At 37.5% G+C, this 18,339-nt stretch overlaps 1 protein-coding gene across 1 annotated transcript in view; it reads left to right on the top strand.

Annotated features, from left to right (window-relative positions):
- Positions 1-2,208: 2,208 nt before the first annotated feature.
- Positions 2,209-18,339, top strand: part of PKHD1L1 (PKHD1 like 1) — a 156,959-nt gene continuing 140,828 nt past the window's right edge. The window contains exons 1-5 of the mRNA XM_002807647.6: positions 2,209-2,397; positions 4,295-4,384; positions 14,171-14,315; positions 15,619-15,727; positions 16,737-16,794. Coding sequence (XP_002807693.5) covers positions 2,325-2,397; positions 4,295-4,384; positions 14,171-14,315; positions 15,619-15,727; positions 16,737-16,794 — 475 coding nt within the window. The 5' untranslated portion in view covers positions 2,209-2,324. The remainder of the gene's footprint in view (positions 2,398-4,294; positions 4,385-14,170; positions 14,316-15,618; positions 15,728-16,736; positions 16,795-18,339) is intronic.

Below are 18,339 nucleotides of genomic sequence, written 5' to 3'. Positions count from 1 at the left end.
ATCAACTTGCCTGAAGCTAATTAGTCCAATGATCAGTTTGCTGAATGACTAATTAGCTAAATTTGCCAAAGTAGATGACTGTAGTTTAATAGAAGTATTTACCAGCTTTCACAAGATTATTTAATTTGAGTGACTAATGGTGAAACATATAGAAAAAAATTATATATACATATAATATTGGATACATATGTATGTATATAATATGCATACCTAATAAATACTTTGTATATATTTAACTTATTCTAAGAAGACTAAGTGTGAAAGAAAGTGAAGCTATCTCAAAGAAACTAGTATAAAGAACCATGCAATTAGTATGTGTTATGTAGAAAAATAAAATAGGACACCATATAAGTAACCATATTGTATTTTCAATGTTGCATGCCATTTGCTGGTTAATATACTATCTAAAAATCTGGTGAAAAAAATATTTTAAAAGTTTGGAAAACAGGTCAACATAAAAAATTCTAAGCAATTTTTGATATACCCAATGCTTAGAAAAGTTTTCCTCTTTGCTACAAATGTCTATTTTTGAAAAATTTTAAACTAATAAAAAAGTGCAAAGGACCATACCTACACTTAAATTCAAATATCGATAAAATTTGCCAGTTTTTTTTCAGCAAAATCATTTCGAAGTAAATTCCAGACATCAAGATACTCCAAACCCAAATACCTCAGCATGCAATTCCATCACTTAAAAACACTCTTTGACTTAAGTCTGATACCACTATTATACCTAATGAAATGAGCACTTCCGTAATATCTTTCAGTACTTGGTACTTAATCCATATTCACTTTCCCCAATTTGTTCTGCAAACGTCTTTCATAGCTTTTACTTCTTTTTTATTTTTACAAACCAGAATCCAATAAAAGCTTATGCATTGTTATTTGGGCAATAATCATTTAAGTATCTTGTAAAAACACATAACATTTTCAAATGTAGAAACTGCAAATTAGGTGAGTGGAGCTTCTCACCTTTTTTTTTTTTTTTTTTTTTTTGAGACAGAGTCTCACTGTGTTGCCCAGCCTGGAGTGCAGTGGTGCAATCTCTGCTCACTGAAACCTTTGCCTCTCAGATTCAAGCAATTCTCCTGCCTCAGCCTCCCGAGTAGCTGGAATTACAAGGAATGTGCCACCCCACCTGGCTAATTTTTGTACTTTTAGTGGAGACGGGATTTCCCCATGTTGGCCAGGATGATCTTGAACTCCTGACCTCAAGTGATCCGCCCACTCCCTCCCAAGGTGGTGGAATTACGGGTGTGAGCCACCACGCCCAGCTGCTTCTCGCCTTTTAATAGAGTAGGAAGAGGTGGGCAATCAAGAGAACCTAAGGTTAGGATATTAAGAACAGTTGGAGGATTTGGAATTAGCCCGGGGGTGTGGGGGAAGGGGGTGCATTCAGTGGGGAATAATAAACTGCATTCCCGAGAAAGTCCGAGACACCTGGTTTCATTTCTGCTCTCTGGCATCCCAGAAACAGGTGAGCAGTCCTGGGCCTCTCCCTCCATGCCAACAGTAAGCCTTTGCCCTAAGTCTACTGAACTGGGGGCAGTGGAGGGGCTAAGAGAACTGGCTCTGGAGTCTCTCTGCTTGAGTCCTCACTCTGTACTTAGGTGTAGGTTCTTGGACAAGTCACCTAACAATTCTGTGCCTCAGTCTACTGCTTGGAAAAACGGGCATGATAATAATAGTAACAGTTCTATTGGAACTACTGTCTATATAGCACTAGATGCCGTGTGGGGGACATGCTGAGAGATCAGTAAATATTATTATGATTGTCGAGTAAAGAGATAGCACAATCTCACGTGAAATGCTGAAAACGCGTGGGGTTTGTGTATTAGGTGGATTTATAGGCCCACCTGGGGAGGATTAATGACGAAGGCAGATAGGCAAATGATAGGGAAAGAGAGAAAACAGAAAAGAAAATAGAGGAAGAGATCTAGGGAGACCTCAACGACCATTGATTCCTTTCCTCTAAAAGGAATAGAGCCCTTATACCTATGGGGACAGCCTTGGGAAGGCATCACCCGGGTTTGAGTGTGGAGGTTTGATTATCACTGACTGGCCCGGCCCCGGCTTGGTTCTCCGTTGAAGGCTCGTGTGTGTGTGTGTGTGTGTGTGTGTGTGTGTGTGTGTGTGTGTGTGTGTGTGTGTGTTTGTGTGTGCGCGCGCGCGCGGGGGCGGAGCGGGCCCCAGGCGCCCAGTTCCACTGCCGTCCCGGGGCGAGGCGCGCGCGCCAGAGAGTCTCACGCAGTCCCAGGAGCGGATCTCTAGCACTGGCGCCAGCTGCAAGCGGAGGGCACCAACTCCGCGGAACTGGCTTTGCAATGCGACACCTGTGGCTCCTGGGGATTTGGGGCCTCTGGGGGCTGCTCTTGTGTGCCGCGAATCCCCGCACAGGTAACCTTTTGGGCATGCTAGGGAGGCTAGCAGGATAGGCCCGCGTAGACACTACCTCTGCTCCCGGGGTTCTGGGAGTGACGGGACCACCTGGCATCTGGCTGAGGCTGTAAGTTACAGGACGAACCTGGGGACCGGGGACCTGGATAGCAGGCCTAGCAAACAGAGAGAGACTGAGGGGGAGAGAGAGAGAGAGAGGGAGAGAGAGATTGTGAGAGATTGCCTTTAACTCATAGGTCCTGCTACTTGAATGATGAAATCTCCCACCAGCACCCCCAAAGTGACACAAGTGACAGGACATTGAAATTTGGAGGAGGTGTAGGGATTGGGAAGACGCAACCTGATTCTCTTTTCTTCCACTCTTCCTGGGTCGCTTTCCCCACAGAAGAAAGGGCAACAACTCCCCAATTCCCTGTAGGATGGGGATGGGCCCTCGTGGCAGGTGTCAGTCATTTTCAGGGGCAGCGGCCCGGTGTCTTCAAAGTAATACCCAGAAGAGGGCTGGGAAGAGACTGATAAGAAATTGGAGTTGTCTGTAGAGATAACAGGAGGATGAACCTGAGATAGGCGAGGAGCAGCACTGTCTGGAGATAGGATCCAGCTTCCTCACTGGAGTTTCCTACTCTTGACTATGGGCTGCCCTGAGATAATGAATGTGCGGCAGCAATAATGCCTTGGAGCTCTTAGCAAATACAGACCCGAAAACGAGAGGCATTGGGTCTGGGGCCTTGGAACTGGTCTCCTTTATGTTGGACAGCTTTTTTTTTTTTAACTGTAGGTGAAGTCCATTTGAAACCGTTTTAAGACAGAAATGAACTATCCAATCATAATTCCCTTAACCTTTTTGTATACATCCATTTCAAGAAATTGATTACTTTTGTGGCCATTCTTTGTATTGTCACTTTAATTTTTTTTACCTACTTTGAAAATTTCTTTAGGACTCCAGTAATTACTAGATTACAGTGAAAGCAGAAAATACACACCTCTATCCACTCTGTAGCTTTGAGTTGTTTTAAAGAATTATTTGCAGTACTCCTAAGGAGTAGCTTACGCACCCCTGCTTGCCCAGGCAGTTCCTTCTATCTAGAACTATTTTTATCTTTCTGTCGACTGGTCCAGTCTAACTAATTCATATTTGCCCTAAAAAAATGTGGAAGGGGCATCCTTCTTTAGAGAAGCCAGTGCAACACAAGCAGTGTGGGTGACATGCTCCTTGTCACTCATGGCCTCTACGTACTCCTCTGTCTCTTGGTACTGTCTAAGCTAAGCTTTTGGAAATTTATGACTGTTACACATTTCTGTATCTCCAGGAAGCCAACAGAGTTTGTTGAATGAATTAGTCACCTTTATATAAAGAGCTTGCTGTCATCAGGATTCTAGAAAGATCCCAGAAATAATCTTTCCTGAAGCCACACTCCCTCACAGAAAACAATTTCTTCTCAAAACCAACATTTCTCTGTGTACTTGGTGTAGTCTTTCAACCTACCTAGCACTGCATTTCTGGTGTGCTCTTATAATGACCTGTTTCTTCTAGGTGTCTGCTGTTATGTGAGCTGCTAAGCGTAGCTGTAGATCTGCAGTTAGCAGGGCACTACATGAAATTAAGGATTTAATACATGTTTTATAATATGATAAGTAAGCGATGAAAATGATGATGTGTTATTTTTGCTCTTGGTAGCACCTAAGATAGTGCTTTGCACAGAGCTAGTGAGTATTAACCAAGTATGACTCTGTCAAGTCATTGGTAGAGGCAAAAATAAAACTTGGGTGAATTTTACTTTCAGTCCTGTAAAGTTCACAATGTTTTCCTTGCAACCTTGTGGTATGTGTTACAAATTTTGGTGATTGAAATGAAGAACCTGGTAATTTTACCTCAACTATATTTTAATATTTTCAGATGGCTCTGAAATAATCCCCAAAGTCACAGAAATAATACCTAAATATGGCAGCATAAATGGAGCAACAAGGCTGACTATCAGAGGAGAAGGTATGGTTGCTTTTTTGTTTGCCAAGATAGAAGTATTTTAAAGACTATTTCACATTTAGAACTTTATGATTAAAAACAAACACCACTGGAGTTGTTTCTTCACTTAGCCAGAGTAGTAAAACTCTATCTTCTTTGATAGCTAGTGAAATTCCCGAGAGTCTTTATCAACTTGATCATCTGAATTCCTATTACACTTACTTGTTTAACATCAAGATCTGGATTAATGACTGAACTACAAGGAATGCAGTTAACCCAACTCAGCAATTATTTGCTTTATTCTTCATGGGTCTAATAACTTTTAATTTAATATTAAAACATTTTGTGGGTATTGGATAGAATGTTGAAGAGAGAGTATAATAGAGAACTAGTATGTTAATGAAAGGGGACGGGCAATAGAAAACTTTGGATCCCTTCTGCCATCCAACCCCAGGCTTCATAAAGGCAGAGGTCACACATCATTCCCCTTTTCCTTGCCTGGTCTTAGGATGAAACGTAGAAGACAATCAGTAAATATATTTAATGCACAGCTTTTCCTGGGATTAAATAGCAATATGTTTTTCTTTCAGCCATAAGACCTTTGCAATAGAAATGATATTAATATTCAGATACTTAAGAATTTTTGAAGAATAATAAACATTTAAAAATATTAGCAAAATCTATTGTTTTTTAAGAAATGAAAAGTTTTATAGTTAACAAAGGTATTTAATTATTTTGTCATATAATGCAATATCTTAATGCTTCTATTTCTGCAGAATTCAATCTCTTGATGATGTGCTTAAAATGGTTTATGCCTCTATATTATGAACAATATATTTTGGATCAAAGTTTTTTTTAGAGTTAAGATCTGCGAAAAATGTATTCGTTAATTATATTGTTTCTTATATATAGATCATTTTAAAGATACCTTTAACCATATATTTCTAATATTGTGAATTGCTCTTAAGATGGTATGCTTGAAAGTTATTGGGTTTTAAACAGAAATTTAAATGCCATGAGAGAAATGCTCAAATTAAGAAAGAAGAAGAAAAAAGAAAACACCAAGCCATTTTTTTCTGTTTCCAGACCTGAACATTTTCTGATCTAGGAACTATGGCTTGAATTTAAGCATATAGACCCAGATCGTCCCTAGTTTGAAATAAGAAAAACAAAAAGTTCTCTTCTTACGGCATTTTGGAAAGATATCCTTTTAGATCTAGCTAAAATGTGATCTTTTCTCTTGTGTGGATATTGTGTGGCGATTAGGCCGAGGACTCTTAAGTACAAAGAACAATTCTTAAATGGAATTGTAAATTCTAGATGACTACCTATTGGTTTCAAACTACTTTTTAAAATATCTTATTTTTGTAAATGTCATTATAAAATAGTATAATATTATAGAAACCCTTGACTTAGACAGTGAGTTCTCTGAAATTCTAGCCAGTAGAAAGATCTACTGTTAACATTTTAGTGTATCCAAATGACTTTTGACTATTTCCAAACATAGTATAGAATTGACTTGTAAACATATGCCACAGCATTATTTGTTTAAAAGGCTGTGGTTGGGCTGGGCACTTTGCTCTGTGCACTTTGAGTGCTTTGGGAAGCTAAGGCAGGAGGATCACTTGAGGCCAGGAGTCTGAGACTAGCCTGTGCAACCAGGCTGGGCAGCATAGCAAGACCCTGGCTCTACAAATGAAACACTTGTCTAACATAATGGTCTGCATGCCTGTAGTCCTAGCTACTTGGGAGGCTAAGGTGAGAGGATTCCTTGAGGCCAGGAGTTCAAGGCTGCAGTGAGCTATGATTGCACCACTGTACTCCAGTCTGGGCGATAGAGTGAAACCCTGCTTTGAAAACAAAATAACTTCATAAGACTATGCTTCAGGAGATATAGATACATGATTTTACTTTTATGATGCCCAAGCCAATGTTTTGAACAAGCATGGTTCTAGAGATTATTATAACTCCCTCTGAGATGACTCATTTGATTAGGAGCATAATAAATTTGATAAGTTCTGGACTGTTTGTACTATATTGTTTTTGTTACTTTATAGTCATAACTTGTATTATTAATTGTTTTCTTTGATATTTATCATGTTTGTTTTTAAAAAATCAGTAAAAATAAGAGGAATGACATTTTACTTTTGAATCCTTTTCTAGCTATTTCTCTTATAATCTCTGGCACACACATTTTTGTTGAAATGAAGTGTTGAATTATATACTTTTAATAATATTACAGAAAGCATATGGACTTTGGTTCAGTCTGACTGGCTTTCAATTCCACTTTTGCCACTTCATATCATATGACTGGTGCAAGTTACTTCGCTGAGCCTCAGCTTCCTCATGTGGCCAACAAACATGTGAAAAAATGCTCATCATCACTGGTCATTAGAGAAATGCAAATCAAAACAACATTGAGATACCATCTCATGCCAGTTAGAATGGCGATCATTGAAAAATCTGGAGACAACAGATGCTGGAGAGGATGTGGAGAAATAGGAATGCTTTTACACTGTTGGTGGGAGTGTAAATTAGTTCAACCATTGTGTAAAAACAGTGTGGTGATTCCTCAAGGATCTAGAAATAGAAATACCATTTGACCCAGCAATCCCATTACTGGGTATATACTCAAAGGATTATAAATCATTATATTATAAAGACACATGCATATGTATGTTCACCGTGGCACTGTTTACAATAGCAAAGACCTGGAACCAACCCAAATGCCCATCAAGGATAGACTGGACAAAAAAAAATGTGGCACATATACACCATAGAATACTAATGCAGCCCTTAATAAGGATGAGTTCATGTCCTTTGCAGGGACATGGATGAATCTGGAAACCATCATTCGCAGCAAACTAACACAAGAACAGAAAACCAAACACCGCATGTTCTCACTCATAGGCAGGTGTTGAACAATGAGAACACATGGACATAGAGAGAGGAACATCACACACTGGGGTCTGTTGAGGGGTGGAGGGCTAGAGGAGGGATAGCAGGGTGTGGGGAGATTGGGGAGGGATAACATTAGGAGAAATACCTGATGTAGGTGATGGGGGGGGCGGGTGTGGAGGCAGCAAACCACCATAGCATGTGTATACCTATGTAACAATCCTACAAGATCGGCACATGTACCCTAGAACTTAAAGTATAATTTTAAAAATGGACTATTAATTCCTACTTCTTAGGACTGTTGTGAATATTGAAAAGAATGATACATCTAAGGTATGGTAGAAACTCTATACATTAGAGCTATTTTTGTTTGTATTATTCTTTGCATTTATGTTATAGATCTGGTTTAATTCCTTAGGAGTTGGCTTCCATCCATCACCCTGTATGTTTCCTTCCCATTGTTTTGAATGTTACAACTTTTAAGCAGGTTAATACACTCTTAACACTCCTTTTTTTAACTAGAGAAAACAAAACAGCCTGCATTCTTCATGACAAGTGCTAGTTTTAATAACACTGACATTTTCCATGATAGCAGCCAGGCATTCCTTTTGGATTGCTGTTATCAGGAGACCCAGGTTTGTGTGCCTGGCAATTCCTGTCTCCAGTTTTTCTGCAAAAGAAAAAAAAATACATCAACATGTCAGGAATTTCCATCTGAAGCTTCAGCCTTTTCATTTCCTGGGTACACTCAGCCTTTCCTGTAATCTTTGTGCTTTGGAGTTCTTCCAGAGGTGTTGTTTTTATCCTCAATCATTTGTTAAGAATTATACTTTTTTTTTTTTTGAGACAGAGTTCACTCTTGTTGCCTAGGCTGGAGAGCAGTGGCGTGATCTCAGGTCACTGCAACCTCTGTCTTATGGATTCAAGCGATTCTCCTGCCTCAGCTTCCCGAGTAGCTGGGATTACAGGCACCTGCCACCACACCCAGCTACTTTTTTGTGTAGTAGAGATGGTTTCACCATGTGGGCCAGGTTGGTCTTGAACTCCTGACTTCAGGTGACAACACCTGCCTTGGCCTCCCAAAGTGCTGGGATTAGGGGCATGAGCCATAATGTCTGGCCTAGAATTATACTTTTAAATTTAAATTCTTTAAAACAAGATTTTTTTGTATTTTTAATGCTTTAGAATTAGTTTAAAAGTTAGAAAAAATTATGTATTTGTTTTTTTTAGCAATATTAATAATATTCATGAATTATTGTTGATTTGGTTCATTATTTTCCCATGGATTTTACTCCTAGGATTTTTTTGACATATACTGTATATATTTGACATTATAGTAACTCCTAAGCTGAAAATGATATCATCTTTTGTTGGCATTATTTTTTAGAATGGTAGTTGTCTTAAGAATGCTGAAGAACAGATCCACATTACCTATCATTGATGTGACACGTACCTGATAGGAATATGAATATATATATATATATCTATCTCACATCTGGAGCCACATCATAAGTAAAACTTTCTATTCTTTAGTTGGTTGTCAGGAGCTCTTCTGTGTGTTCCAAACTCCATGAGAATGCCAAAGAGAAGCAAAGTTGACAAAAGGAAAGAGTGGGTTTACATGTAACTTGCTTTGCAGTGTTCTCGCGTCTTCTCACAGTTCTGTTTTAATAATAATTGTCTTTCTAGATTCAAAATTGCAAAATCAATACAAATGTCTCTCACATGTAAAATTAATATTTGTATTGTACTTTAGCTAATGCTGGATGCGTTGTTTCATTAAGCTTAGGCGTAAAGTGATATTTATTAAAATCTCTACCCTTCATTGAGTTTCCATTTACTTTTCCTATATATTAAGAAAAAGATAACCTAGGAGCTAAGACATAAGGGCTGGAGGAAGTCTCCATCCTGGGTTTGAATCCCAGCTACCCACTTGCTGATTCTTTATTATTATTATTATTTTACTATTACTATTATGTTCTTATTTTTTTGAGACAGAGTCTCGCTCTAACACCCAGGCTGGAGTGCAATGGCACAATCTTGGCTCGCTGCAACCTCCACCTCCCAGGTTCAAGTGATTCTATGCCTCAGCCTCCCAAGTAAATGGAATTGCAGGCAGGTGCCACTGCATCAGGCTAGTTTTTAGTAGAGATGGGGTTTCATCATATTGGCCAGGCTGGTATTGAACTCCTGACCTTAGGGGATCTGCTCGTCTCAGCCTCCCAAAGTGATGGCATTACAGGTGTGAGCCATTGCTCCTGGCCTCTTTGTTATTTTAAAAATAGTATATTATGATGAACCTAAATCTCAGGATTTTTGTGACAAATAATAAGAGCAGGTATCTACTGAGATCTTAGTGAATATCTGGTACCATGTTAAACATTGCACATAAATGATCCTTTCTTATTCCTAACAATCCATTAAGATAGATTGTGGCCATTCTTCTGATGAGGAGAGTAGGCTAAGAGGAGTTTTATCTTGCCCAAGGTCATAATGGCAAGGAAGTGTTATAGCTGAGATTCCAGGCCAGAATGTCAGTGTCCAAAGCCTGGGTGTTTCCCATTGAACAGCACTGGCACCTGCCACATAGCTTTACCAGAGCTGGAGGTGAGAGGCTTTGGTATCTGATGAACATCAGGCACAATGAAGACCTGCTTTCAGGCCTGCAAGAAAACGGAAGTATTCATGTTGTCTAGCAGACCTTTGTGGAACACTGAAAATGCCTAATAACTTAAAAAGCAGTTGTACCACAGATATCTTCTAGAAACCCCAATTCTGCCACTTCAACTATTAAAGGTTATTTAAGGTGAACACATATTGTAGTAATGATTGTTTTGTTGAAACGTTTTGAAAACTGCTAATATTGTAAGGTAAATAACAAATATTTGTCTAACAGTATTATAAATAGAATATTTAAATTATAGTGCTATGTGAATGGTATTATATATAACATTTAAAGGGTTAAATCTACATATCTGAGTTTGCCATGTTTTTTTGTTTACTGATATTATTATTGTACTATGGGATGATATGGTTGTAGGTAATTAAATTCTGAAATTTAAATAGCTTATACATTTACAATGACATGGATACAAATTTGCTAGTGTGAAAGAAAAATTTTCGTAGTTTCAAAAATAATACTACTGGTTAATTTGCCTAGAGTTTTACTGTTAAGAACCTGTGATAGAGAAAAATCGTATTTAAAAATTCACATACTGTTAGAATTCAGAATTTAAGAATTTTAGATTTTGACGTAATCTGGGCAAAATCTGTTTATTTCCTCATTTAACTTTATTCCAAAGCAGTATAATATAAAATTCCATAGAGGTGTGCAATTTGCTTTGTGAATTAGAACAATATAAGTACCTTTTAAACATTTTTATTAGGAGAATATTTAATTATAGTATTTAATTGATAAAACACTAATCTTATTCATAGGTCTTATTTCTTGGGTTTGTTTCAAAACTGAATATTGTTTAAAAAATATAAAATATTCTTATGTGTCATACAAGACTTAATCTATGTTTAATTACTTCCAAGTGTAGTTTTGAATTTTTATATATTATAGAAAGATTAAAATAATTTTTATCTTTGTTTCACATTATCTTTTTGTCTCTTTCTGTTAGATATCGCATCAGCATGCAAATATACTGTTATTCTTCCCAGTTGAAAAAAAGTAAAAGAAAAATCATCAGCCTTCCCCTTGCTCCATACCCCTCTTCAGCTACCAACTCATTTCTCTGCTCCTGTTTGTAATTAAACTCTGAAAAATGTTAGCAATGTTTGTTCTCTTCACTTTACTGTCCTCCAATCTTCTCTTGAACTTATGCCATTTACCTCAGCATTTATCCCATTGTTCACTGAGACAGCATCTTCACTTCTGCCCTTATTTTACTCTCAGAACAGCAGCTAGTCAATCTTAGACAGTGTAAGTCACATCATGCCACTCCTCTGTTTCAAAGCCTGCAATTATTCACCACGCTTAAAAATAATCTAAGTGCCTTCCTTTCTGGTCTCCTCTCCTACCATTTCTCTTCACTCATACTTCATCAACCATACTTGCCATTACTTGAATGCACAAACCTGGTCCCACCACAGGGCCTTGGCACATCCTGCTCCTTCTACCTAAAATGTACCTCCTTGTGGCTTACTTCCTCTGAAAAGCTTCCATGACTGTCTATAACACATACGCATCTTCATGGTATCACCTATGACTTCAGTCCTAAATGCTGCAAGGTGGCCCTAAGGCTCTTAAGTCACTTTTCACTGTCAGCCTCCCTGGTGAGCAGAGCCATGATCGATATACACAGTTGGTGACTTTGTAGGCAGGAGAAGTGGTTCATGGTAAGAATGTACATGGGCTCCTGGGCAGTGGCAGAGGACATCACTGATTGGTTCGGGACTGAAGGGAACAGGATTGGAAGATCAGAAATTAGAATGTCTTAGAAAGAGGCATATGAAGCGACTCATAGTAGTGAGCATAAAGCATACATATCTGTATGTCTCAAGTTAACTCCCTCAAGAGAGCATCCCCCACAGAGGAGATTGGATGATTCATCCAAGAGCTTCTCTCTGTGGTCACCACATGGCCATGGGGTAGGGGCTATGCATGGGCCAACACCATGGACTCCCTTTCACCAAGCCTAAATGACCTACTACTATAGCTGAATGCCTGACCTGCTAGTAGCAGAGACCAATACTGAGCTCTCAATAGGGTACCAGTCCTCAAAAAGTCCTCCCAGCTTCTAAGGGACAAGTTGATTATAGTACTGCCTTTCTCCCATAGAAAGAGCAGAGATTGATTGTTACTGGAACTCACACTCCATTTATGGGCTTTGCTTCCTCTTTCCACAGTTCTCTGCCAGTACCATCTTCTGAGCTTACAGAGCCTGATATACTGCCATAGAATTCCATGAAATGTTGCCTCAGAACAAGAAATGCATTTTATAGTGAAATATTTGTGATAATGGGCAATGACCATGAAATCTGTCATTCTGAAACATTGGCTTAGTAGAATGATGGGACAACCTATTAAAGCTATGGCCAAGATGCCAACTTGCGGGGAAAAGCTGTTCTCCATAGCATCATATGTTATGGAGATGGGGTGGGATGCTGTTCTCTATAACATCGTACATGCCTTGAACCAGTGACAGATATATGCTGTTGTTTTGTAATAGACAGATAGATGCACGGAGCTGGAAATAAAGGGCTGCTTCCCTTCACCATCATTCCCTGTTATCCAGAAATTAAATTTGTGTTTTTAGCCTTTGCAACCTTACATTCTGCTGGATTTGTAGTCTTAGTTTCCAACTAGAGAATGCTTCCATCATGAGTCACAATATGGATTCCAGTGAACTGAAACTACCACCATTTGCCTACTCAGTTTGAATCCATCACACATATTTAGTATGTTACTAGAGACAATCAGTTCTAATTATCACAAAAAAATAGGTTTGTTTTCACTTAATGCAGATAAGGAGGAGTCTGGAATTCAGGGTATTCATAGGGATATCTCTTGGCTTCATGTCCAGTGATTAATGAGAATAGGCAATTGCAGCAACCACCACCTAACAAGGGCAAGGCAATTAGGGGCTCAGACTTCTCCAGGATGAACATTAGTGTCACCCCACAAGCTACAGTGCTGGCTGGCGGTAAGGGAAATCTACAATGGTTGATAGCAAGGAGGCATGGTGAAAATTAATTACAGTTTTAGGACTAGAGTAGTATAGCCTGTAGCTTGTCCCTCTAATCCTCTTTGTTAAATCTTAGCAGAGCTTTTAGCTGGCTACCTCTAACACTCTTGTATTAAATCTTAGTAGAGCTCTCAGCTGGCTACCACCTGGAAGACTTGGTGAAGAATTGTGCTTTATATGTAGGCCGTAAATAGCTATGTGTGGTGTAGTGGGTAGACCGTATTGGATACCTTTTATTCTCAGCTTTACATCCTCTCATTCTTACCTCTAACTATAGCTAGAGCTGTGGCAAATAGTTCCTTATGTACTTTGACTCAACTTGTGCTTCTGGCTTCTTGCCTGAGTTCTCACACCATGTCTTTGTCAATTATTCAAGAGGATGTGTCTAGTTCAGTAACTCAGGACGCTGGAACTCATATAGCATATACCCATGTACAGTGTGAAAGTGCAGAAAAAGTTCTCCCCCAGGGAGAACCCTCAACCAATGGGGACCAGGTTTGATTAATAAATGCTTCTTGCCATTGATTTTTTGATTTGGGAAGACATGCCGTATTTTCCTTAGAAATTCCCAGGAATATTGAGCCCTAGTTGTCCTCAGTGGTGCCCAGCTTTTCTTTCCTCACATTTTGCTCTAAATTGCCTAAATAAACTTTGTGCAGGCAAATCCTCACCTAAGATTTTGCTTTGTAGAAATTTGAAATAAAAACCTCATCTCCTATAAAATAGTGTTCCCCTCCTCTACTCTTTTTAGCCTTCATAGCCTGACTTTTTCACCCCCAGATACAGAATCTGGTGCTATGTAGGTTCAAGGTAGGCTCTCTGTAACCTTGGGTCTATCATCCATGAATCCAACCAACTGTGAATGAGAAATTCATTATTCACCAGATGTGGAATCTGTGGATACTTGTCAGGGCTGACTACAGGACTTGAACACTTGTGGATTTTGTTATGCAAGGGATCCTGGAACAAATCCCCATGACTACTAAGAGATGACTGTATATATTCTCCCGTAATACTTTTATAAGTAAATTAATTAAAGGCTATTTTTTGTGCTTCCAAAGAAGATTACAATCATAAGGATAAATATGAAATGGGTTCACTGCCTGCTTCAGTACTGTTCATGAAATCATTTACTGTATGATTTGATGCCAGGTGACAACTGTTAGTTCTCTGAAGATAGAATATCATTAATAATAATTAAATCTTCTTACTTTTTCAGGGTTTTCTCAAGCAAACCAGTTTAACTATGGAGCTGATAATGCTGAGTTGGGAAACAGTGTGCAATTAGTTTCTTCTTTCCAGTCAATTGCTTGTGATGTAGAAAAAGATGCAAGTCATTCAACTCACATTACATGCTATACTAGGTCTGTTTTAAAGTATCTTTAATAAAATCATTTTCATCATATCAGATGTTACAGTTATGAATATTAGTATTATGATAGTTTTATTACCCTGGCTATTATAAGTAATATTTTTCTGATTATAGGTGATTATTTTTCATTTTGTGATGTTTAGACTATTTTATACCATTATTAAATTCAATTATACTGCTATTTCCACATATTGGCATGATAAAAATATTCTTTATCTTTTCCTGTATTATTAGAGTTATTACCTTATCATTATTGAGCTTTTTAATGAAGTTAAATGACTACCATTTGTAATGATGTGCCTCAAAATACCAAAATTATGCTTTCCTTTTCAATTTGATTAATTTTGTTCAAAATATTCATATAGTTGTTAAGATTAAAGATGATCATTTTGGGTTTTTTGTTTGTTTTTTCTTTCTTTTTTTTTTTTTTTTGAGATGGAATTTCACTCTGTCACCAGGACTGGAGTGCAATGGCATGATCTTGGCTCACTGCTACCTCCGCTCCCCAGTTCAAGTGATTCTCCTGCCTCAGCCTCCCAAGTAGCTGAGATTACAGGTGCCCACCACTACGCCCAGCTAATTTTTTGTATTTTTAATAGAGACAGGGTTTCACCATGTTGGCCAGGCTGGTCTCAAACTCCTGACCTTGTGGTTTACCAGCCTTGGCCTCCCAAAGTGCTGGAATTACAGGTGTGAGGCACTGTGCTCAGCCAAGATAATCATTTTGTATAGTGACATTTCAAGTTCTTTACTATCAGCCCAAATTCGCATATGTTGTTGGCAACTTAGGAAAAATTTTGAAAATCACTTTTAATTGCAACTTTCAGTATTGACCTTAGAAACAGATAGCACATGTCCTAGAGGATTTCCTTTATGTTAGGCTTGTTGGCTGTTCTTCACCAGGAAAAGCTTACTTAGGGGAAACTTGATTAACTAGCCTTATTTAAGAAATGAAGCATGGAATAACTGATTGTACCAAGGTGATATATTACTATTTTAAATCTTTATTTTTGCATTTGTTGTTATTACATTTGTTGTCCTTTTAAATAAGCATCAAAGTGCATAGACAGAGTAGGCATTTGCCTGACATTTATGAGGTTAGAATTTGCAATGAAGAGTTCAGGATGGAGATCATCTTTCTATAATATAGAATGGAACTTAACTAGATATCAGTTGTGACATTGGACACTTTCTGTCAAAAATGGCAGGCAGCCTGGGGCAGTATTTTTCGTTAATACTATATACTAAATAAAAGAGGTATTGCATGTCTCATATATTCTTCATTTTCCTTCTAGAGCAATGCCAGAAGGTTCCTACACTGTTAGGGTCAGTGTGGATGGGGTTCCTGTTACAGAAAATAACACCTGCAAAGGTCACATCAACAGCTGGGCATGTACCTTCAACGTACGTAAGAGACTTCTCTTCAATTTATGTATAGTTTATCTTGCTTTCTTTCTTGTAAAACGGAATTTTTATTTCTTTAGTTTTACAGATTATCTATTTCCACATTTAAAAATACAATAGTATGTAATAAAGGATAATTTTCCTCAATTTAAATTATCTTGCAGAGTAATAAAATGTCTTTTATTTCTGATTTGTTTCCCTTCTTTTAATTTTATTATTAAATTAAACTTTTATACTTCCAACATGTTTTCTCGTTCATATTTTCTCCTTTATCTCTACTTCTGCTCTTAGTGGGATTCTCCCTTTTCCTATTTACATCAAAGTAACTACCTTTCCTTTCTATGTAATTTCTAATGTAATGAGATAAAATATGCCTGCATATGGTGTAAAAGCCACTCAAAATTTAGCTACCCCAAATAGAAGTATTAGAAGTAATACATTTTCTTCTAAGCATTATCCCATATATTTTTAAAAATTATATTTGTTTTAAGTTGTCAATGACTGAGTACTACAATGTTCTAATATAAAATACCAAAGAAAACAATAATGACTTGTCTTCAAGAAGCTTCTATGATTCCCAAATATGTTGCCAAAAATGATTCCCAGATATCTTTGACTTTCTTCTCTCTGCAGACATGGAACCATGTTTTGTTTTCTGGTACGTCACACCTAAATGGCCCCAAAGCAACCTAAAGTCAGCGTATCTCAAACTGCAGTTTTTGTATTCCTCCTTAAATCTACTTTTTCTCTAATTTCTCACCATCTCAAGCTAGAAACCTGTCGTCCTTCTTGGTTTCTACCTCCCTTCACTTTCAAACCCATAGCTATTAAGAAGCATGATGATCCTGTCTTCTAAATTAACTCTTAGGTCCATCTTATTTTTATCTTCTTTCCTACATTAGAGTTATATTATGAATATTGTTGAAATTTAATAATATAAGAAATTATCTATTTCACAAAACTAGGAACAAAACAGGTAATGTTGCATGTTGACATTATTCTTTTACAGGCAAAAAGTTTTAGAACCCCAACAATAAGAAGCATCACACCTTTATCTGGAACTCCAGGTCTGTTATATGACATCTGAAATAGCTTTTAGTTTTGTGGTAAATAATATTTATTTTTTAGTATATAAAATTATGCCTGCAATTTTTACATAGTATAGTACCTACAATTTTTAAACAGGATCTTTTTTCATTATAAAAATAACTATCAGCCAGGTACGGTGGCTCATGCCTGCAATCTCAGAATTTTGGGAGACCGAAATGCAAGAATTCCTTGAGCCCAAGAGTTTGAGACCAGCCTGGGCAATATCATGAGACCCTGTCTCTAAAAAATAAAAATAAATAAGTTATCTAGGCATGGTGGCATGCATCTTTAGTCCCAGCTACTTGGGAGGCTGAGGCGAGAGGACCACTTGAGCCCAGGAGTGTGAGGCTGAAAGTGAGATGTGATTGAGCTTACATGACAGAGCAAGACCCTATCTGAAAAAAAGAAAAAAAACTACACACACACACACGCACACACACACACACACACACTCTCTCTCTCTCTCTCTCACACACACACACACATATATTTGAGACAGAGTCTCACTGTCACCAGGCTGGAGTGCAGTGGTGCAATCTCAGCTCATTGCAACCTCCACCTCCTGGATTCAAGCAATTCTCCTGCCTCAGCCTCCTGAGTAGGTGGGACTACAAGTATGTGCCATCATACCCAGCTAATTTTTGTATTTTTAGTTTCACCATGTTGGCCAAGAGAGTCTTGATCTCTTACCTCATGGCCTCCCAAAGTGCTGGGATTACAGGCATGAGCCACTATGCCTAGTTTACCAATGTTTTTAAAAAATGATTTTCAATGGCTATGTCTTCATCTACTATAATGTATTTATCTCCCCCCTCCCCCTTGGACATTCAACTGGCTTCCAGGGTTTCATTATAATAACTATATTATTGTTGTTATAATAATAACTGAGAACGCCCTTTTCAGTAACCTTGACAATTCTAGGTACTATTTTTTTCAAGAATTTATATAAAGAAGTAGGTTTAAATTTTTTCCAACGCTTTGATTTATGTAATTAAACTTATTTTTTGCCTATTGACCATTTGTATTCCTCCTTGTATATATTACCTGTTCATCTCTTCGGCTTAATTTAAAGTTAGTCATCATTTTTCTTATTAAATTATAAGGATTCTTTTTATTTTAAGAATATTAACCACTAATATGTTATATGTAATAAATATATTTCAAATTTATCATTTACTTTTAAAATATATTAATGATTTTTCTGCCACCTGGACAAGTTTTGATTTTTATTATCAAATCTATAGATCTTAACCTTTGTTATTTTTTCTTCATTTTTAAGTGGTGGGAGACCCTACTAACCTAACTATATATAAAATATATATAAGTATTATATAAATATCAAATATATCAACATATAAATATTCAATAAATTTTCACATACTTTTCATTAGATTTTATGGGTTTTTTTATATTTCATTTTTATTTCACCTAAAATTTCTCTTGCTTTTTGGTACAGAGATCTTTTTTTTTTCTCAAATAGTCACCCATTGACCCAAGCAATACTTGTGGAATATCATCCTATG

Source organism: Callithrix jacchus, chromosome 16 (assembly GCF_049354715.1).
Source record: "Callithrix jacchus isolate 240 chromosome 16, calJac240_pri, whole genome shotgun sequence".
NCBI lineage: Eukaryota > Metazoa > Chordata > Mammalia > Primates > Cebidae > Callithrix > Callithrix jacchus.
The sequence above is the reverse complement of the archived record's forward strand: the minus strand, read 5'-3'. Positions and strand labels throughout refer to the sequence as shown.